At 51.5% G+C, this 12,940-nt stretch overlaps 1 protein-coding gene across 1 annotated transcript in view; it reads left to right on the top strand.

Moving 5' to 3' along the window:
* Positions 1 to 10,901, top strand: part of PAX2 (paired box 2) — a 92,977-nt gene extending 82,076 nt beyond the window's left edge. The window contains exons 9-11 of the mRNA XM_007939948.1: positions 7,960 to 8,061; positions 10,207 to 10,293; positions 10,780 to 10,901. Coding sequence (XP_007938139.1) covers positions 7,960 to 8,061; positions 10,207 to 10,293; positions 10,780 to 10,901 — 311 coding nt within the window. The remainder of the gene's footprint in view (positions 1 to 7,959; positions 8,062 to 10,206; positions 10,294 to 10,779) is intronic.
* Positions 10,902 to 12,940: the final 2,039 nt, after the last annotated feature.

Here is a 12,940-nt window from a genome sequence, read left to right as displayed (position 1 = left end):
CTTTTACAATAACGGACTAATACAATATTTGTCCTTTTGTGACTGACTTATTTCGCTCAGCATAATGTCCTCCAGGTTCATCCACGTTATGCGGTGTTTTGCAGATTCTACATTATTCTTTAGCGTTGCATAGTATTCCATTGTGTGAATGTACCAAAGTTTGCATACCTTTTATATTTTAAAAAATTTTATTTTGTTTTTGTTGAGCATATACACAGCAAAACATACACCAATCCAACAGTTTCTCCATGTACAATTCAGTGACAGTGATGACCGTCTCGAGTTGTATCACCATTCTCACCTCCTTTCCTGAGCTGTTCCTCCCCCGTAACATAAACTCACTGCCCTTAAGTTTCCTGTCTAATCCTTTGACTTGCTGGTGTCACCTTGATCCCATATAGATAGTTCTTAAAAGAGCATAATGTTCAAGGCAGACTTTTTTATTATTATTATTAGTTAATCTATTGTTTGGTTTTAAGAAGACATCAGGGGATATTTTTGGTTTATGTTTTAAAGATTATCTTAGGGCAATAGTTTCAGGGTTCATCCAGCCCCCATGGCTCCAGAAAGTCTGGATTCCAAGAGAATTTGAAATTCTGGTCTGCGTTTTCCTGCTTTCTATCGAGATTCTTCTGTGGAATCTTTGATCAAAGTGTTCAGTAATGGCAGCTGGGCACCATCCAGCTCATTTGGTCTCATGGCAAAGGAGGCAGTTGTTCATGGAGGCAATAGCCGCCCTTTCCATATCCTCTTGCTATTCCTGACTCTTCTTCCTTTATTGTTTCAAGGAGTATGTTGTTGTTGTTGTTGTTATGTGCCATCGAGTCAAACCCGACTCATAGCGACCCCTCCTTGGGTTTCCGAGGCGGTATCACTACAGAAGTAGGATTGCCCAACCTTCCTTCCGAGCAGTGGCTGGTGGGTTTGAACTGCCAGCCGTCTGGTTAGCAGGCAAGTGTCTTAGCCACTATGCTACCAGAGCTCCCTCAAGGAGTATAGTTTCTGTTTTTAAACTTTTTAATTTTTGTTTGTATTGTGATTTGGGTGAAAGTTTACAGAGCAAATTGGTTTTCTGTTCAACAATTCATATTCATTTTGTTTTGTGACATTGTTTGCAAGCCCCACAGCATAACAGCGCTCTTCCCACTTCCTTCCTGTGTTTAGTGTTTCCATTCCTCCTTCTCTCCTATCCCTTCCTGCCTTCTGGGCTTTATTCCCGGCAAATGCTGCCCTTTTGATCTCGGATGGTTGATTGTTCTGAGGAGCGAATGCCTCCCTGGTGTTACTGTTCACCTTATAGGCCAGCCCATCTTTTGTCTGAAAGTTGAGCCACAGTGATGAGTTCAGTTCCAGACTTGAAGGGTGTCTGAGGGCCATAGTCTTAGGGGTTCCACCAGTCTCTACCAGACCGGTAAGCCTGGTCGTTTTTGTTATTTTAAATTTGGTTCTACGTTTTTCTTCCACTTTATGTAGGACTCTGTTTGGGTTACCTCTAGTGCTGGCTCTGACAGGAATTGTTGTTGTTGTTATGTGCCGTCGAGTCAGACCCGACTCATAGAGACACCTCCTTGGGTTTGCGAGGCAGTATCACTACGGAAGTAGATTGCCCAACCATCCTTCTGAGGAGTGGCTGGTGGGTTTGAACCGCCAGCCTTCTGGTGAGCAGTCAAGTGCCTTAGGCACTACACTACCAGAGCTCCTTCTGACAAGAATACCACAGGTGAATGGCTTTAACAAACAGGAGTTTATTCTCTTACACGAGGCTAGAAGTCCAACTTCAAAGTGCCAGCTCTAGGGGCTGGGTGAAAGCCTCTCGACCTTGGGCTTCAGCTCTGCCTTTTGTTCCGGCCCACTGGAGCTAGAGGCATGTCTTCACTCAGGCAGCTGCTGAGTGCTGAGGCTGACAAACCCAAGGTCAACAAGTACGTTGGCATGGTCCCCAAATTATCAAACCACACTGCAGGCCACTAATTCCAGTCCATTAAGAGTCCCAAGATCAGCAGACAACATGGCAGGCTGCTGAATGATGACTCGGCTACGTGTAGGATTCAAATGTGCCAAAAGTTAGACAGCTTTCTCCAAACTGCTTCTTATACACTGGAAGTAGACCACATCCTTAATGCAGCTGTTACTCAGCTCTCCAGTAGATTCCACCAAGGAGCTGATTACCAGTCTCACCATGGGGAGTAACTGCATCCAGCTCCTGGCCCCTCGAAACCAGGCCCAGCCAAACTGACACATAACCTTAACTACCATCACCTCCTCTTACAGTCCCTTTCAGAGTAGTCAGTAGTGGTAGCCAGGCACCATCTAGTTCTTCTGGTCTCCGGGTTGTGGAGGCTGGGGTTCATGTGATCCATTAGTCCTTTGGACCAACTGCTTCCTTGAGTCTTTGATTTCCTTTACTCTTCTTTGCTCCAGAAGGGAAAAGAACACTAGTTGCACCTTAGATGGCCACTCACAAATTTTTAAGATCCTAGCTGCTGCTCTTCAAAGTAGTATGTAGAACATTGTCTTTGTGGATTATGTTATGGCAATTGACCTTGGTGTTCTCGAGACTACGGGCCTGAGCCCTCAGGTGCTGTGCCTCATTCCCTAAAGGTGCTTGGTTATGGCCAAGAAGTTTTCATAACTTTGACCTCTGTATGCTCTGCTGCACTCACAGATATATTTGCAGCAGATAAATGTGTATGTAGAAATATCCTATGTCAAACCTATGTATGTTCATGGGTGTAGTCCTGTTTGCCTCCTCACCCCTGTTCGGTGTGTGGCTATCTATGTATTCACTCATAGATTACTAATTGGGTATGTAATTGTATTTATTTTTGTTCCCTTTACCTCTTTACCTCCCAGTGTCTTCCTCCGCCTGGATCATTTTGTGTTGACCTTCCTCTTATTGCATATTGCCTTTCCCTTCACCCAAGTTAATATCTATCTACCCTGTATTTCATGATTTATTCTCCCTTTCCCTCCCACCCCTGGTAACCTTTAAGGAATGTTTCTGTGTGTAAACCTTTTCTTGACTTATTACAATAGTGGTCTCGTATGATAGTTATCTTTTTGTGAGTGACTGATTTCACTCTGCGTAATGTCTTCTAGGTTCATCCATGCTATGAATTGTTTCACAGATTCATCATTATTTTTTAATGTTGTGTAGTGAGGAATATACCTTTTATTGAAAATTTTTAAAACAAGGCCAAACTAGTTGCCATAGAGTCACTGTCCACTCATAACCACAATGTGTGTATCAGCTCAGAAACTGTGTTCCGTAGGGATTTCAGTGTCTGATTTTTCTGAAATAGATCACAGGGCTTTCTTCCAAGACACCTCTGGGTGGATTTGAACTTCCAACTTTTTAGTTAGCAGCCAAGTGCATTAATCATTTGCACCCCCCAGGGACTCCATTTATTGACAATAACCCACTGTCATGGGGTTGATTCTAACTCTTAGTGACTCTATAGGACAGAGTAGAACTGCCCACATAGGATTAACAAGGCTGTAAATCTTCATGGAAAGCAGACAGACTCATCTTTCTCCTGCAGAGCAGCTGGTGGGTTTGAACTGCTGACCTTTTGGTTAGCAGCTGAATGCCTTAACCACTGCCCCACTGGATCTCCTTTTATTGATAGTGAAAGTCAATAAAAGAAAACCTACAACCAAGTAAATACAGAGTCTTTCTTCTCTCTGGGAGTCAGAGTGATCTCTTACTTGACTCTGTTGTGTTCTAGAGTCCCAGAAAATGTAAGTTATTAGATGCATTAGGTATGGAGAGTGGAAACTCATTCTGTGGTATAATAAAGCTGAGGAACAATACGTGAGTCCCTCACTAGAAATCTTTCACCATTTTATGAAAAATCATAATCCATTGTTGAAACAGTTTGGAGAGAAGGAAAGGTATTCCTTTATATTTTATCTTAGCCTCTCTTTTAAATTTTCATTGTGATTTGGGTGCAGATGTACAAAGCAGATTTGTTTTACTCTCAACAGTTCACACACATTTTGTTTCATGGCACCAATTACAATCCCAACAATAAACAGCTCTCTTCCCATCTCCTCCCTGTGACTCCCCCTTCCCTGTGTCCTTCTTAGCTATGCATTTCTGTCTCTCCAAACATCTCCCAATGCAAATGCTGCCCTTCTGATCTCTCATAGATTCATCTAAGGGGTGCATCTCCCTGGGGCAGGTGGGTACATTTCCCCAGGGTAGGTATTCTGTTCATAGGTTTTTCTACTGTTTGGCTGAGAGGTAATCCATGGAAGTAAGTCCAGTTCCAGGCCTGAAGGATAACCCAGGGCCATAGTCTCAGGGGTTTCACCAGCCTGTATCCAACCAATAATTCTGGTCATTTTTGTGTTTTTGAATTTTGTCCCACATTTCCCCTCCCATTCTATCCAGGATCTCTAATTTTTTATCCCTTTCCAAGTGGTTGGCATTAGTAGCCAGGCACTATCTAGTTCTTCTGGTCTCAGGGTTGTAAAGCTGAGGTTCCCGTGGCCAGCCTTTCTCTCTTTAAAGGAGACCAATACGTATGAAATAATTAGAAAACAAATATGTGCTAACCCATACAAAATTGCCTATAAATGCAATAGCATGACAGAGAGTTAATCAGCAAGTGTTTGTTGAGCATGTTTTTTGTTTTTTGTTTTAAGGTTGTTGTGCAGTTAAATGGCAGTTATTATCCATTCAGAGTGTTTAAACCAATTAGCAGCCTGTGGTAAATTGCTGGCTATTGAGCATGTTCCTAACTATGCAGGAAAAAGCAGAAGACGGGCTTTGCCCTCAGGTTGCTTACAATCTGTTTGAGGACACGAGCCACTTTATGAAACAACAGAGCTGACACATTACAAAATATAATGACATAGTAAACCGTGGGGCACAGATGCTATGAAGTTAGGAAGACAGAAACTTCCCTGATGGGCAGAAATGGTGGGGGTCTGAGGGTTTGAGCTAGAAGGACAGGGAAACTTTTAATAAGGTTAGAAGAAAACGACATGGCAACAGCATAGCACACAAGCCAATGAAAAGAGCCGATCAAATTAAACAGAAGTGAGAACCAGAGCTGAGAAAACTGGCGGGTGGAGTACCTAGGAGGTTTAGAAAGCCTATCGGTGTTTAGATTCCAACTGTAGGCTACAGGGAATCAATGATGGTTTTTATAAGGCAAGTGGTGGGATGAAAGCAATGTTTCATGAGGACTAGCCAACCAGCCCAACTGGGATGGACTAGAAGAGGAAGAATCTGGAAGCTGGAAATAAAACAAAAAACAAACAAACAAAAAACTGTTGTGGCAAACCTAAGGCAGGTGCTTAGGAGCTCAACTATGGAGGTGGTGGAGGAAACAGATAGGACAGAGGTAACAGACAATACTAAGAATTGGCAACACTTGGTGAGTGACTTCACATACCACTGCTATCGAGCTGAAAGAGTAGAATTTCCCCCATAGGCTTAGTTTCCAAGGCTATAATCTTGACAGATGCTGACTGCCACATCTTTCTCCCATAGAGAGTCTGGTGGGTTTGAACTGCTGACCTTTTTGTTAACAGCCAAGTGGCTTTAACCATTGTGCCATCAGAGCTCTCGACTTCACACAGAGGAGGGAAAAAAAAAAGTGATGTCAGGAAGGACTAAAGTTTCTGGTCTGATAGTCTCTAAGAGGGTTGGCAGAATTGGTAGGGGGAAGAGAAGATGAATCTGCTTTTATTCCTATTAGATGTCACGTGACAGTGGAATAGCCAATGAGAATATTCAGCAGGCAGCTGGGAATGCAGAAACCTGACCTTTGTCTCAGTATACTCAGGGAAAGATGAATCATACAGATGTCTTAAGATAGGGGCAAGGCAACAAATATTTCAGAAAAGTGGGAAGTAAAGTCATCTTCTAGGGGAGAGTGGCAAGAAGAGACACTTTATTTTCATTTTTTTTTTTTTTTTACAGTGCAGAATTTGTTCTACATTCAACAGTTCATGTGCATTTGGTTTCACTCCCCAATCACCATCCCCAACCCTAACCCACTCTCCTCCCCTCCCTTCCCTGTGACCCTCCCCTTCCCTGTGCCCTTCACTCCTGTCTGTCCAGCTTTTCCTCAGTGTGAATGCTGCCCCTCTGGTGCCCCATGGTCGATTGCTCCTAGGGATGTATCTCCATAGAGCAGGAGGGTGCATCACCCTGGGTTGAGTGTTCTGCATGTAAGTCTTACTAATGTTGGATTGGACTGAAAGCCAGCCCTTGGGAGTGAATTTTATCCCAGGCTCAAAGTGTATCCCAGGACCATAGTCTTGGGGGGTACCCCCCAGACTCCATCCAACCATTAATTCTGGTCATTTATTGTGTTTTTTAGTTTTGTTCCACATTTTTCCTCCCACTCTATCCAAGATCTCCAGTTTTGATCCTTCCCGTGTGGTTGGCATTGGCAACTGGGCACCATCTAGTTCTTCTGGTCTTGAAGTCCATTGTATCCTAGGACTGATTGTTTCCAAATGCCCTTGGTTTTCTTCACTCTTCTTCAGACGAGAGGAGACCATTAGCTACATCTTAGATGGCCACTGGAAAGCTTTTAAGATCCCAGAAGAAGAGACACTTTAGAGTAGCCATTGGGAGGATGAAGACTAGGACTCAGTTGATGGACAGAAAATGAACTAGACCAGATAAGGTGCGAATAGTTAGGCACTCAGCTACTAACTAAATGGTTAGTGGTTTGAACCCACCCAGTGGCTGTGCTGGAGGAAGACCTGGCAGTCTACTTGCATAAAGTTTACAGCCAAGATAAGCCCAATGGAGCAGTTCTACTCTGTCACATGGGGTCATTAGGAGTCAAATGGACCCAATGACACCTAACACCACAACTTCTTCCAGCCATGCCTTGTCATTCCAGAGGTTGCAATGTGGAGGGTGTTGGACAGATGTACTGGAATGGTAGGGCAGCACTGGCGGGAGAGGAGGATAAAGAGAACCTGGAAAGGATACCTGGGACCCAGGAGAGACAGGAGTAGTCTCTGGGGTGTGGATGTATGGAAGAGGAAGGCAGGCAAATGATTGTCATTAGAAATTGGAGCATGCTAAATTGCAAAGGCAGGTGGTGATCTTCATAGCAATGGAGGGGGCAGGCAAGGAAGGGAGGTGCAGCTGTGTTCTAGATGTCTGTGGACTGTGAATGTTTCTAGTCATTATCCCTAACATTGACTCACTTTGCCTCCACCGGAGGACACTGCTGTGGAAAGCCCTGGCTCTCACCCTCCATGCTCTAGCTAAGAGACACCTCCAGGGACGGAAGTCAAGCAGCTGGTGGGGACAGCAGACTTTGTTCATTGCAACTTGATCCGATCCACTTGCACTATTGGCTCAAAGTCCCTGATTTGCTTCAGAGATGGTTTTCTATCATTTAAGTGCCATCAACACTAACAGCAAAGTAGCTCACTGGCTGGCTCCCTGCTCTCCCCACCTGCCAGGCCCAGCACCTGCAGCTCCCCCTGGAAAGGACAAGGGATTACTATCAACCCCCACAGAGGTGGTGGTAGGGTGTCCTCCAAGCCTAAAGGAAAGGTGAGGTGTAGGCAAGGGAGAAGCAAGATGATTGAGGTCCATTTGGCTACTGGAGAGACCACAGCTGAATCTCTTGCTGGGAAGAAATGAAACCAGGTCGTCTCCCACTCACCATCTCCAGCTGGTTTTGGAATGCAAAGAGACATAAGCAAAGGCAGACACATATGTACACAGATGCAGAGAGAGACACACAGACAGCTACACAGAACAGAGGAACATACAGCTGCTCACAGGAATCGGCGTTTAGGTAAGAAGCTTAGACACATGCAAAGGCACACCTGGACCTGCTCATTGGGACAAAGACACATGCCCCCACATGTCTGCACACAGCAGTTTCTTTCCCATGGAGTAGCCCTGGTGTGAGTAGAGGCAGGCCCCTCTCTTCCAGGCCTCACCCCTTCCCCTTTGTGTTTTTCCAGGTCGTGACATGGCGAGCACCACTCTGCCTGGTTACCCCCCTCACGTGCCCCCCACTGGCCAGGGAAGCTACCCTACCTCCACCTTGGCAGGAATGGTGCCTGGTAGGTCACAATGCTACAGCTGCCTGATCTAGGAGGGGGAAACTAAATCATGGGTGAGCTGCTGTGTGGTCTGTAGTGTGAGGCTTGGGGTGGGAAAGGAACCAACATCCCCTCTCCCCAAACCAGGCCTATTCTGTCTCTTTTCCTAGAGGCTGCAGTTGGTCCCGCCCCCTCCCTCATGAGCAGCCCAGGGAGGGAGCCTGCAGAACTGCACCTTTGTGTGCACCCCCACTACGTGGCATGGCCCCTCCACAGTGCCCACCCACCCAGGCCTATATGCCTGGGGAGCCCTCAGCTCCACCCTCAGTGCCCAGCTCACCCCAACCAGCTGACACTGCTTGGAAGAGCCTGTCCTGGTTTCCATGGAAACTTGGAGCCAAAGACTATCTCCAGGGGCATGTCAGTCACTCAGCCAAAGCTACCCTGGTCCACAGCAAGCCCCAGGGGAAGGCCAGTGCTGAGAAGTGACCCCACGCCAGCGAGGAGGAGGTAGTCCCTAAGGAAAGGGAACAGAGGACAAGCTATGGCAGGGGCCAGAGAGACTTTGGCTTCAGGGAGACTAGCTAGGGCACCCTATGTCTTCTCAGAGGAACCCAGGTCTCCATTGCTCCTCCAGGGCTCTAGCTAGCCCATCCCTTGTTTGAGAGAACTTGGATTTGGGCTGCATGGATCAGAGGCAGAGGCTGTATTTAGGGTCTGGTGACTACAGCTAGAGGTGGTGCTGCCCCTAACCCTTCACCCCAGACTGAGAGCAGTGCTTGAAGTTAAAGAGAGTTGAAACTCCTATTCTTATAAATACCAAAAGAAATTCTTGCCTTAAAGAAAGACTCACTGGATCTGCAAGCCACTCTTTCTGGCCACCCTTTCTGTGCCCTTTCCCTGAAGCTCAGCTCTCACGGGGGGGAGGGAGGTTAGAAGAGGGGGATTTGCCCCATCCCTGGCCCATCCATCCGTCCATCCAGGGACAGCCCTGAGCAAGCAGAGCTTGAGGGGGTTGTGCTGGCAAAGAGGGAGATTGCTGCAGGGCATGTATTGTAGGACAGGGGTGAAGGGAGTTAGAGGAACTGAGTAAGGAGAGCAGGGAGGTGGGGGCGAGGAGAGTCCAGACCAGATTTGGGGGAGGAGAAGTAATGGGGGGCGGAAACAGGAGATTCTTCAGGTGAGTGGGATGAGAGGTGGAGGCTGGAGAAGGTCTTGGCAGGTGGGGATGAGGGGAGCCTGGAGGTGGGGGTGGGGAGTCTGCAAGGGAGGTGGGGATAAGAGGAGCCGCAGAGAGCTCATGGTGGCAAGGGGGGAGTCGTTAAACAGAATCTAGTGCTGATGAGGAAATTACACTTGTTTCATTAGCGATGGGGAAGGAGATAGCTCAGTTCCTCTTGGTCACAGTTGAGCTCAGAAGCTCATTATCCTGCTGCACGCATGCTTTCCCTCCTCGTCAATAAACAGGCTTTCCAGTGGCTGCATCCCCCACCCCCACTCCAGCTCCCTCTCTGAGAGGGGCCCCTTCTCCTCTACTTAACCCGCGGTTAGGGATCACTGTAAACAGTCTGGGGTCATCACACAGGAGAAAGGGCGAGGGGGAAACCCGGAGACCTGGCCTTTCTCTCGCGAAGAGAGGCGGCTTCCGACGGCTCCGGCCCACGGGGCCCCAGGCTCACTGCTCTGCTGGCGGGCAGTTCACCTGCTTCCCGCCGCCTCCTCCCCCTGCTGCGTGTCCCACGGATCGGGCTTCTCAAGGGACAGGTGGGAGGGGGTGCTTCCCAGCAGAGCCCCCACTCCCTGCATTGGCACCGTGCTGAGACGCCATTTTTAAGAGTTTCTGGGACAAACAGTCCGGATGGCTCTTCTGCACCACCCTCCTCCGCTTCCGCCCAGTAGGGCGGAGTCTCCACCAACCAGGCCTTTGCCCCCAAACGCAGCGAGGTGGGCGCACGCTGGTCCAGAGCTAACCCTGCCTCAGGGGAGCTCCGGCCGGGCTCTCAGGTCCCCCCACGCCGGTGTGCGAGGCGCGTCGGTGCTTTTGGCCCTCCCCGGGGCCTCCCCAACGCGGACTCGACGGATTGCCCGCCTCGGCCGGACCAGCACGCCGACGGCTGGCTTCGCTCCGCTGGTGGCGTGCGAGGCTGATTGCTCTCCTCCCTGCAGGGAGCGAATTCTCCGGCAACCCGTACAGCCACCCCCAGTACACGGCCTACAACGAGGCTTGGAGATTCAGCAACCCTGCCTTACTAAGTGAGTACGCCACCTGGCTGGCCGGCGGCTCAGCGCGCCTAGTGGCTCGCCCGCCCGGCGCATTGTGCGGGGCGTGGGCTCCGCTCAGGCCACACGACCTCGGAGCCGGGCCCGGCCCGGCCGGCTCCGTTAGTGCAGCGCCAAGGCCCCGGGATCCCACGAGGACGCCCGCGCCTCCCGCCCCTCTCCTCCCTCCTCGGTGACTGGAAGGTTCAGCGTTGCCCTCGGCCCCCCTGGAGTGTCCGTAGCGGGTCGGCCGAGGCAGCTGCTCGAGTTCGGCTTCTGCCCAGTGAACAAGCAGTTCTCCTTGGGGCCAATTGGCCCTGCCGCCCAGCCAAGGTCTTCCCGCCCAGCTCCCGCAGACCCCAGCCCAGGGAGGTCTTTTCGTTGTATTTCTTTCCTTTTTTTTTTTTTTTTTGCTGTTTGTCTTCTCACCCAGCCCATTCTTCTCCTGTGTTAACTTCCAGGTTCCCCTTATTATTATAGTGCCGCCCCCCGGGGCTCCGCCCCTGCCGCTGCTGCCGCTGCCTATGACCGCCACTAGTTACCGCGGGGACCACATCAAGCTGCAGGCCGACAGCTTCGGCCTCCACATCGTCCCCGTCTGATCGCCCACCCCGGAGGGAGGGAGGACCGGCGCGACGCGATGCCTCCCGGCCACCGCCCCAGCCCCACCCCATCCCAGGACCCCGCAGCCCTTCAGGCCGCCCCCGTCGGAGGCCGGACAGGACGGGCGGTGCCGCGGGCGGGACCCTCAGGCCGGGCCCGCTGCCCCTCCCCGCCCGCAGCCCCTGCCCGCCTGCCTGGACGCGCGGCCGCTGGAGGGCAGGCCCGCGGCCCCGCGCGCGCGCCGCACGCGTCTCTGTGACACACAATCAGCGCAGACCGCAGCGCGGCCCGGTCCCCGCGCAGCCCGCCTGGGACGCTCGGGCGCCGGGAGGCTTCGCCCGAGACCGCCTGGGCAGAGGAAATGAACAAAGTGATTTTTCTGCGGAAGGAGGGAGAGCTCCTTGCCGAAACCCCCAAGGAGAGGCAGTGCCCGGTGCGCAGCCGAACTGCCTTCGCCTTCGTGCCGGGGAAGGCGGACTGGGGCCTTGAGGGCCGGGTTCTGAGAGCATCAGGTCTTTGCAAGATTGGAACCCAAGGCACGCAGGCCCCAGCTCGCGCCACACGTTGGATTCGGCCCCTCTCCACCTGGGCTGCTCAGTTCAGGCCCAGGCACCTCCGACGACGTGGCCGACTCTCCGCCCCGCCTTCAGCGTCTCTTCCAGCTGCTGGCCCCCCAGTGCCCCTCTCCTGCAGGCTCTTTTCCCCTCCCACGACCTCCTGCGTCTCTCCTCGCCCATCGCCGCCCCATCGGAGGCAGGACCAGTTCCCGTAGGCCGCGGGCACTGGTCCTCCGCGAGCAGTTACTAGACGCCTCCCCCATCCCAGCCCGGACACGAACTCAAGGTGCCCAGCGGAGCTGGGGCGTCTAGGGGGCCGTGGGGGGGCTGCCACACCCCGCCCCCGGCCTCCTTCTCAGGCAGGGGCTGAACAGAAGCGCGAAAGGTCTCCATTTATTTAATATGATGGTCTTTGCAACAAGGAAAACATACACAAACCCCACCGGCTGCTGCTTTGTGAGAAGACCGTGCGTGTCGCGCGCAGGCGAACCCTGTGTACATAAGCCCGCCCTTGGCCCCGCCCCGCCCGGTAGAGTCCCGCCGCCCGCCGGCCCTGCCTGTAGATACGCCCCGCTGTTTGTGCTGTGAGAGTCGCCGCTCGCTGGGGGGAGGGGGGGACGCAGCTACACGCCCACTAAAGCACAGCACGTCCTGGGGGAGGGGGGCATTTTTTATGTTACAAAAAAGAAAAAAAAAATTAAGAAAGAAAAGAAATCTCTATGCAAAATGACGAACATGGTCCTGTGGACTCCTCTCGCCTCTGCTTTGTTGGCTGTTTCTCGGTGATTCCGTGTTCTCGCTCTCTCTCCCCAACATCTCTTCCCGCCCCGCATCTCGCCCCGCTCCACCTCTCTCGCCCTCTGCATCTCTCGCCCTCTCAGTCCCTTCTTCGGTCTCTCTAGGCTGTCTGTCCGTCCCGCCCCCGGCCTCTCTCCCAGACCCGTCCCGGCCGCCTGGCCCTCGCAGGCTCGCTCCAAGCGGGCCGCCCCACCGCGGCCCGGGCCGCCCCGCGCGCCCTGGGGCCCCCCAAGGCCGGGCCGCCCCGCCCCGCCCAGTAGTTGCTCTCTCCGGTAGCGGCGATGCGCCCTGCATGTCTCCTCACCCGTGGATCGTGACGACTCGAAATAACAGAAACAAAGTCAATAAAAGTGAAAATAAATAAATAAATAATAAATAAAAATCCTTGAACAAACCCGACAAGGCTTGGAGTCCTCGCCCAGCTCTCTCTCTCCCCTTCGAGCCTTTTTCTTTGAAAAAGAAAGCGAGAAAAGAAAATAGTTGAAGGAAGCTGCCGGCGCCCAGCCAGGACCCAGTGGCTCGAGCGGGGATGGCGAGGGCGCTGAGGTCCAGACTCTGAGGCCCGGCCTATCCCAGCCCATGCGGGGTTGGCCTGGTAGGGACCTTGGACCCAGGACCAGGCCGAACCCTTGAAAGGTTTCCCGCCGCTTCTGGTCTCCTCGGCCACTTTCAGCGCGTCAGTT

Source organism: Orycteropus afer, unplaced genomic scaffold (genome assembly GCF_000298275.1).
Source record: "Orycteropus afer afer isolate SDZICR_OR568_19922 unplaced genomic scaffold, OryAfe1.0 scaffold00064, whole genome shotgun sequence".
NCBI classification, from domain to species: domain Eukaryota; kingdom Metazoa; phylum Chordata; class Mammalia; order Tubulidentata; family Orycteropodidae; genus Orycteropus; species Orycteropus afer.
Note: the sequence above shows the minus strand (reverse complement) of the source record. Positions and strands in the feature narration are given on the sequence as shown.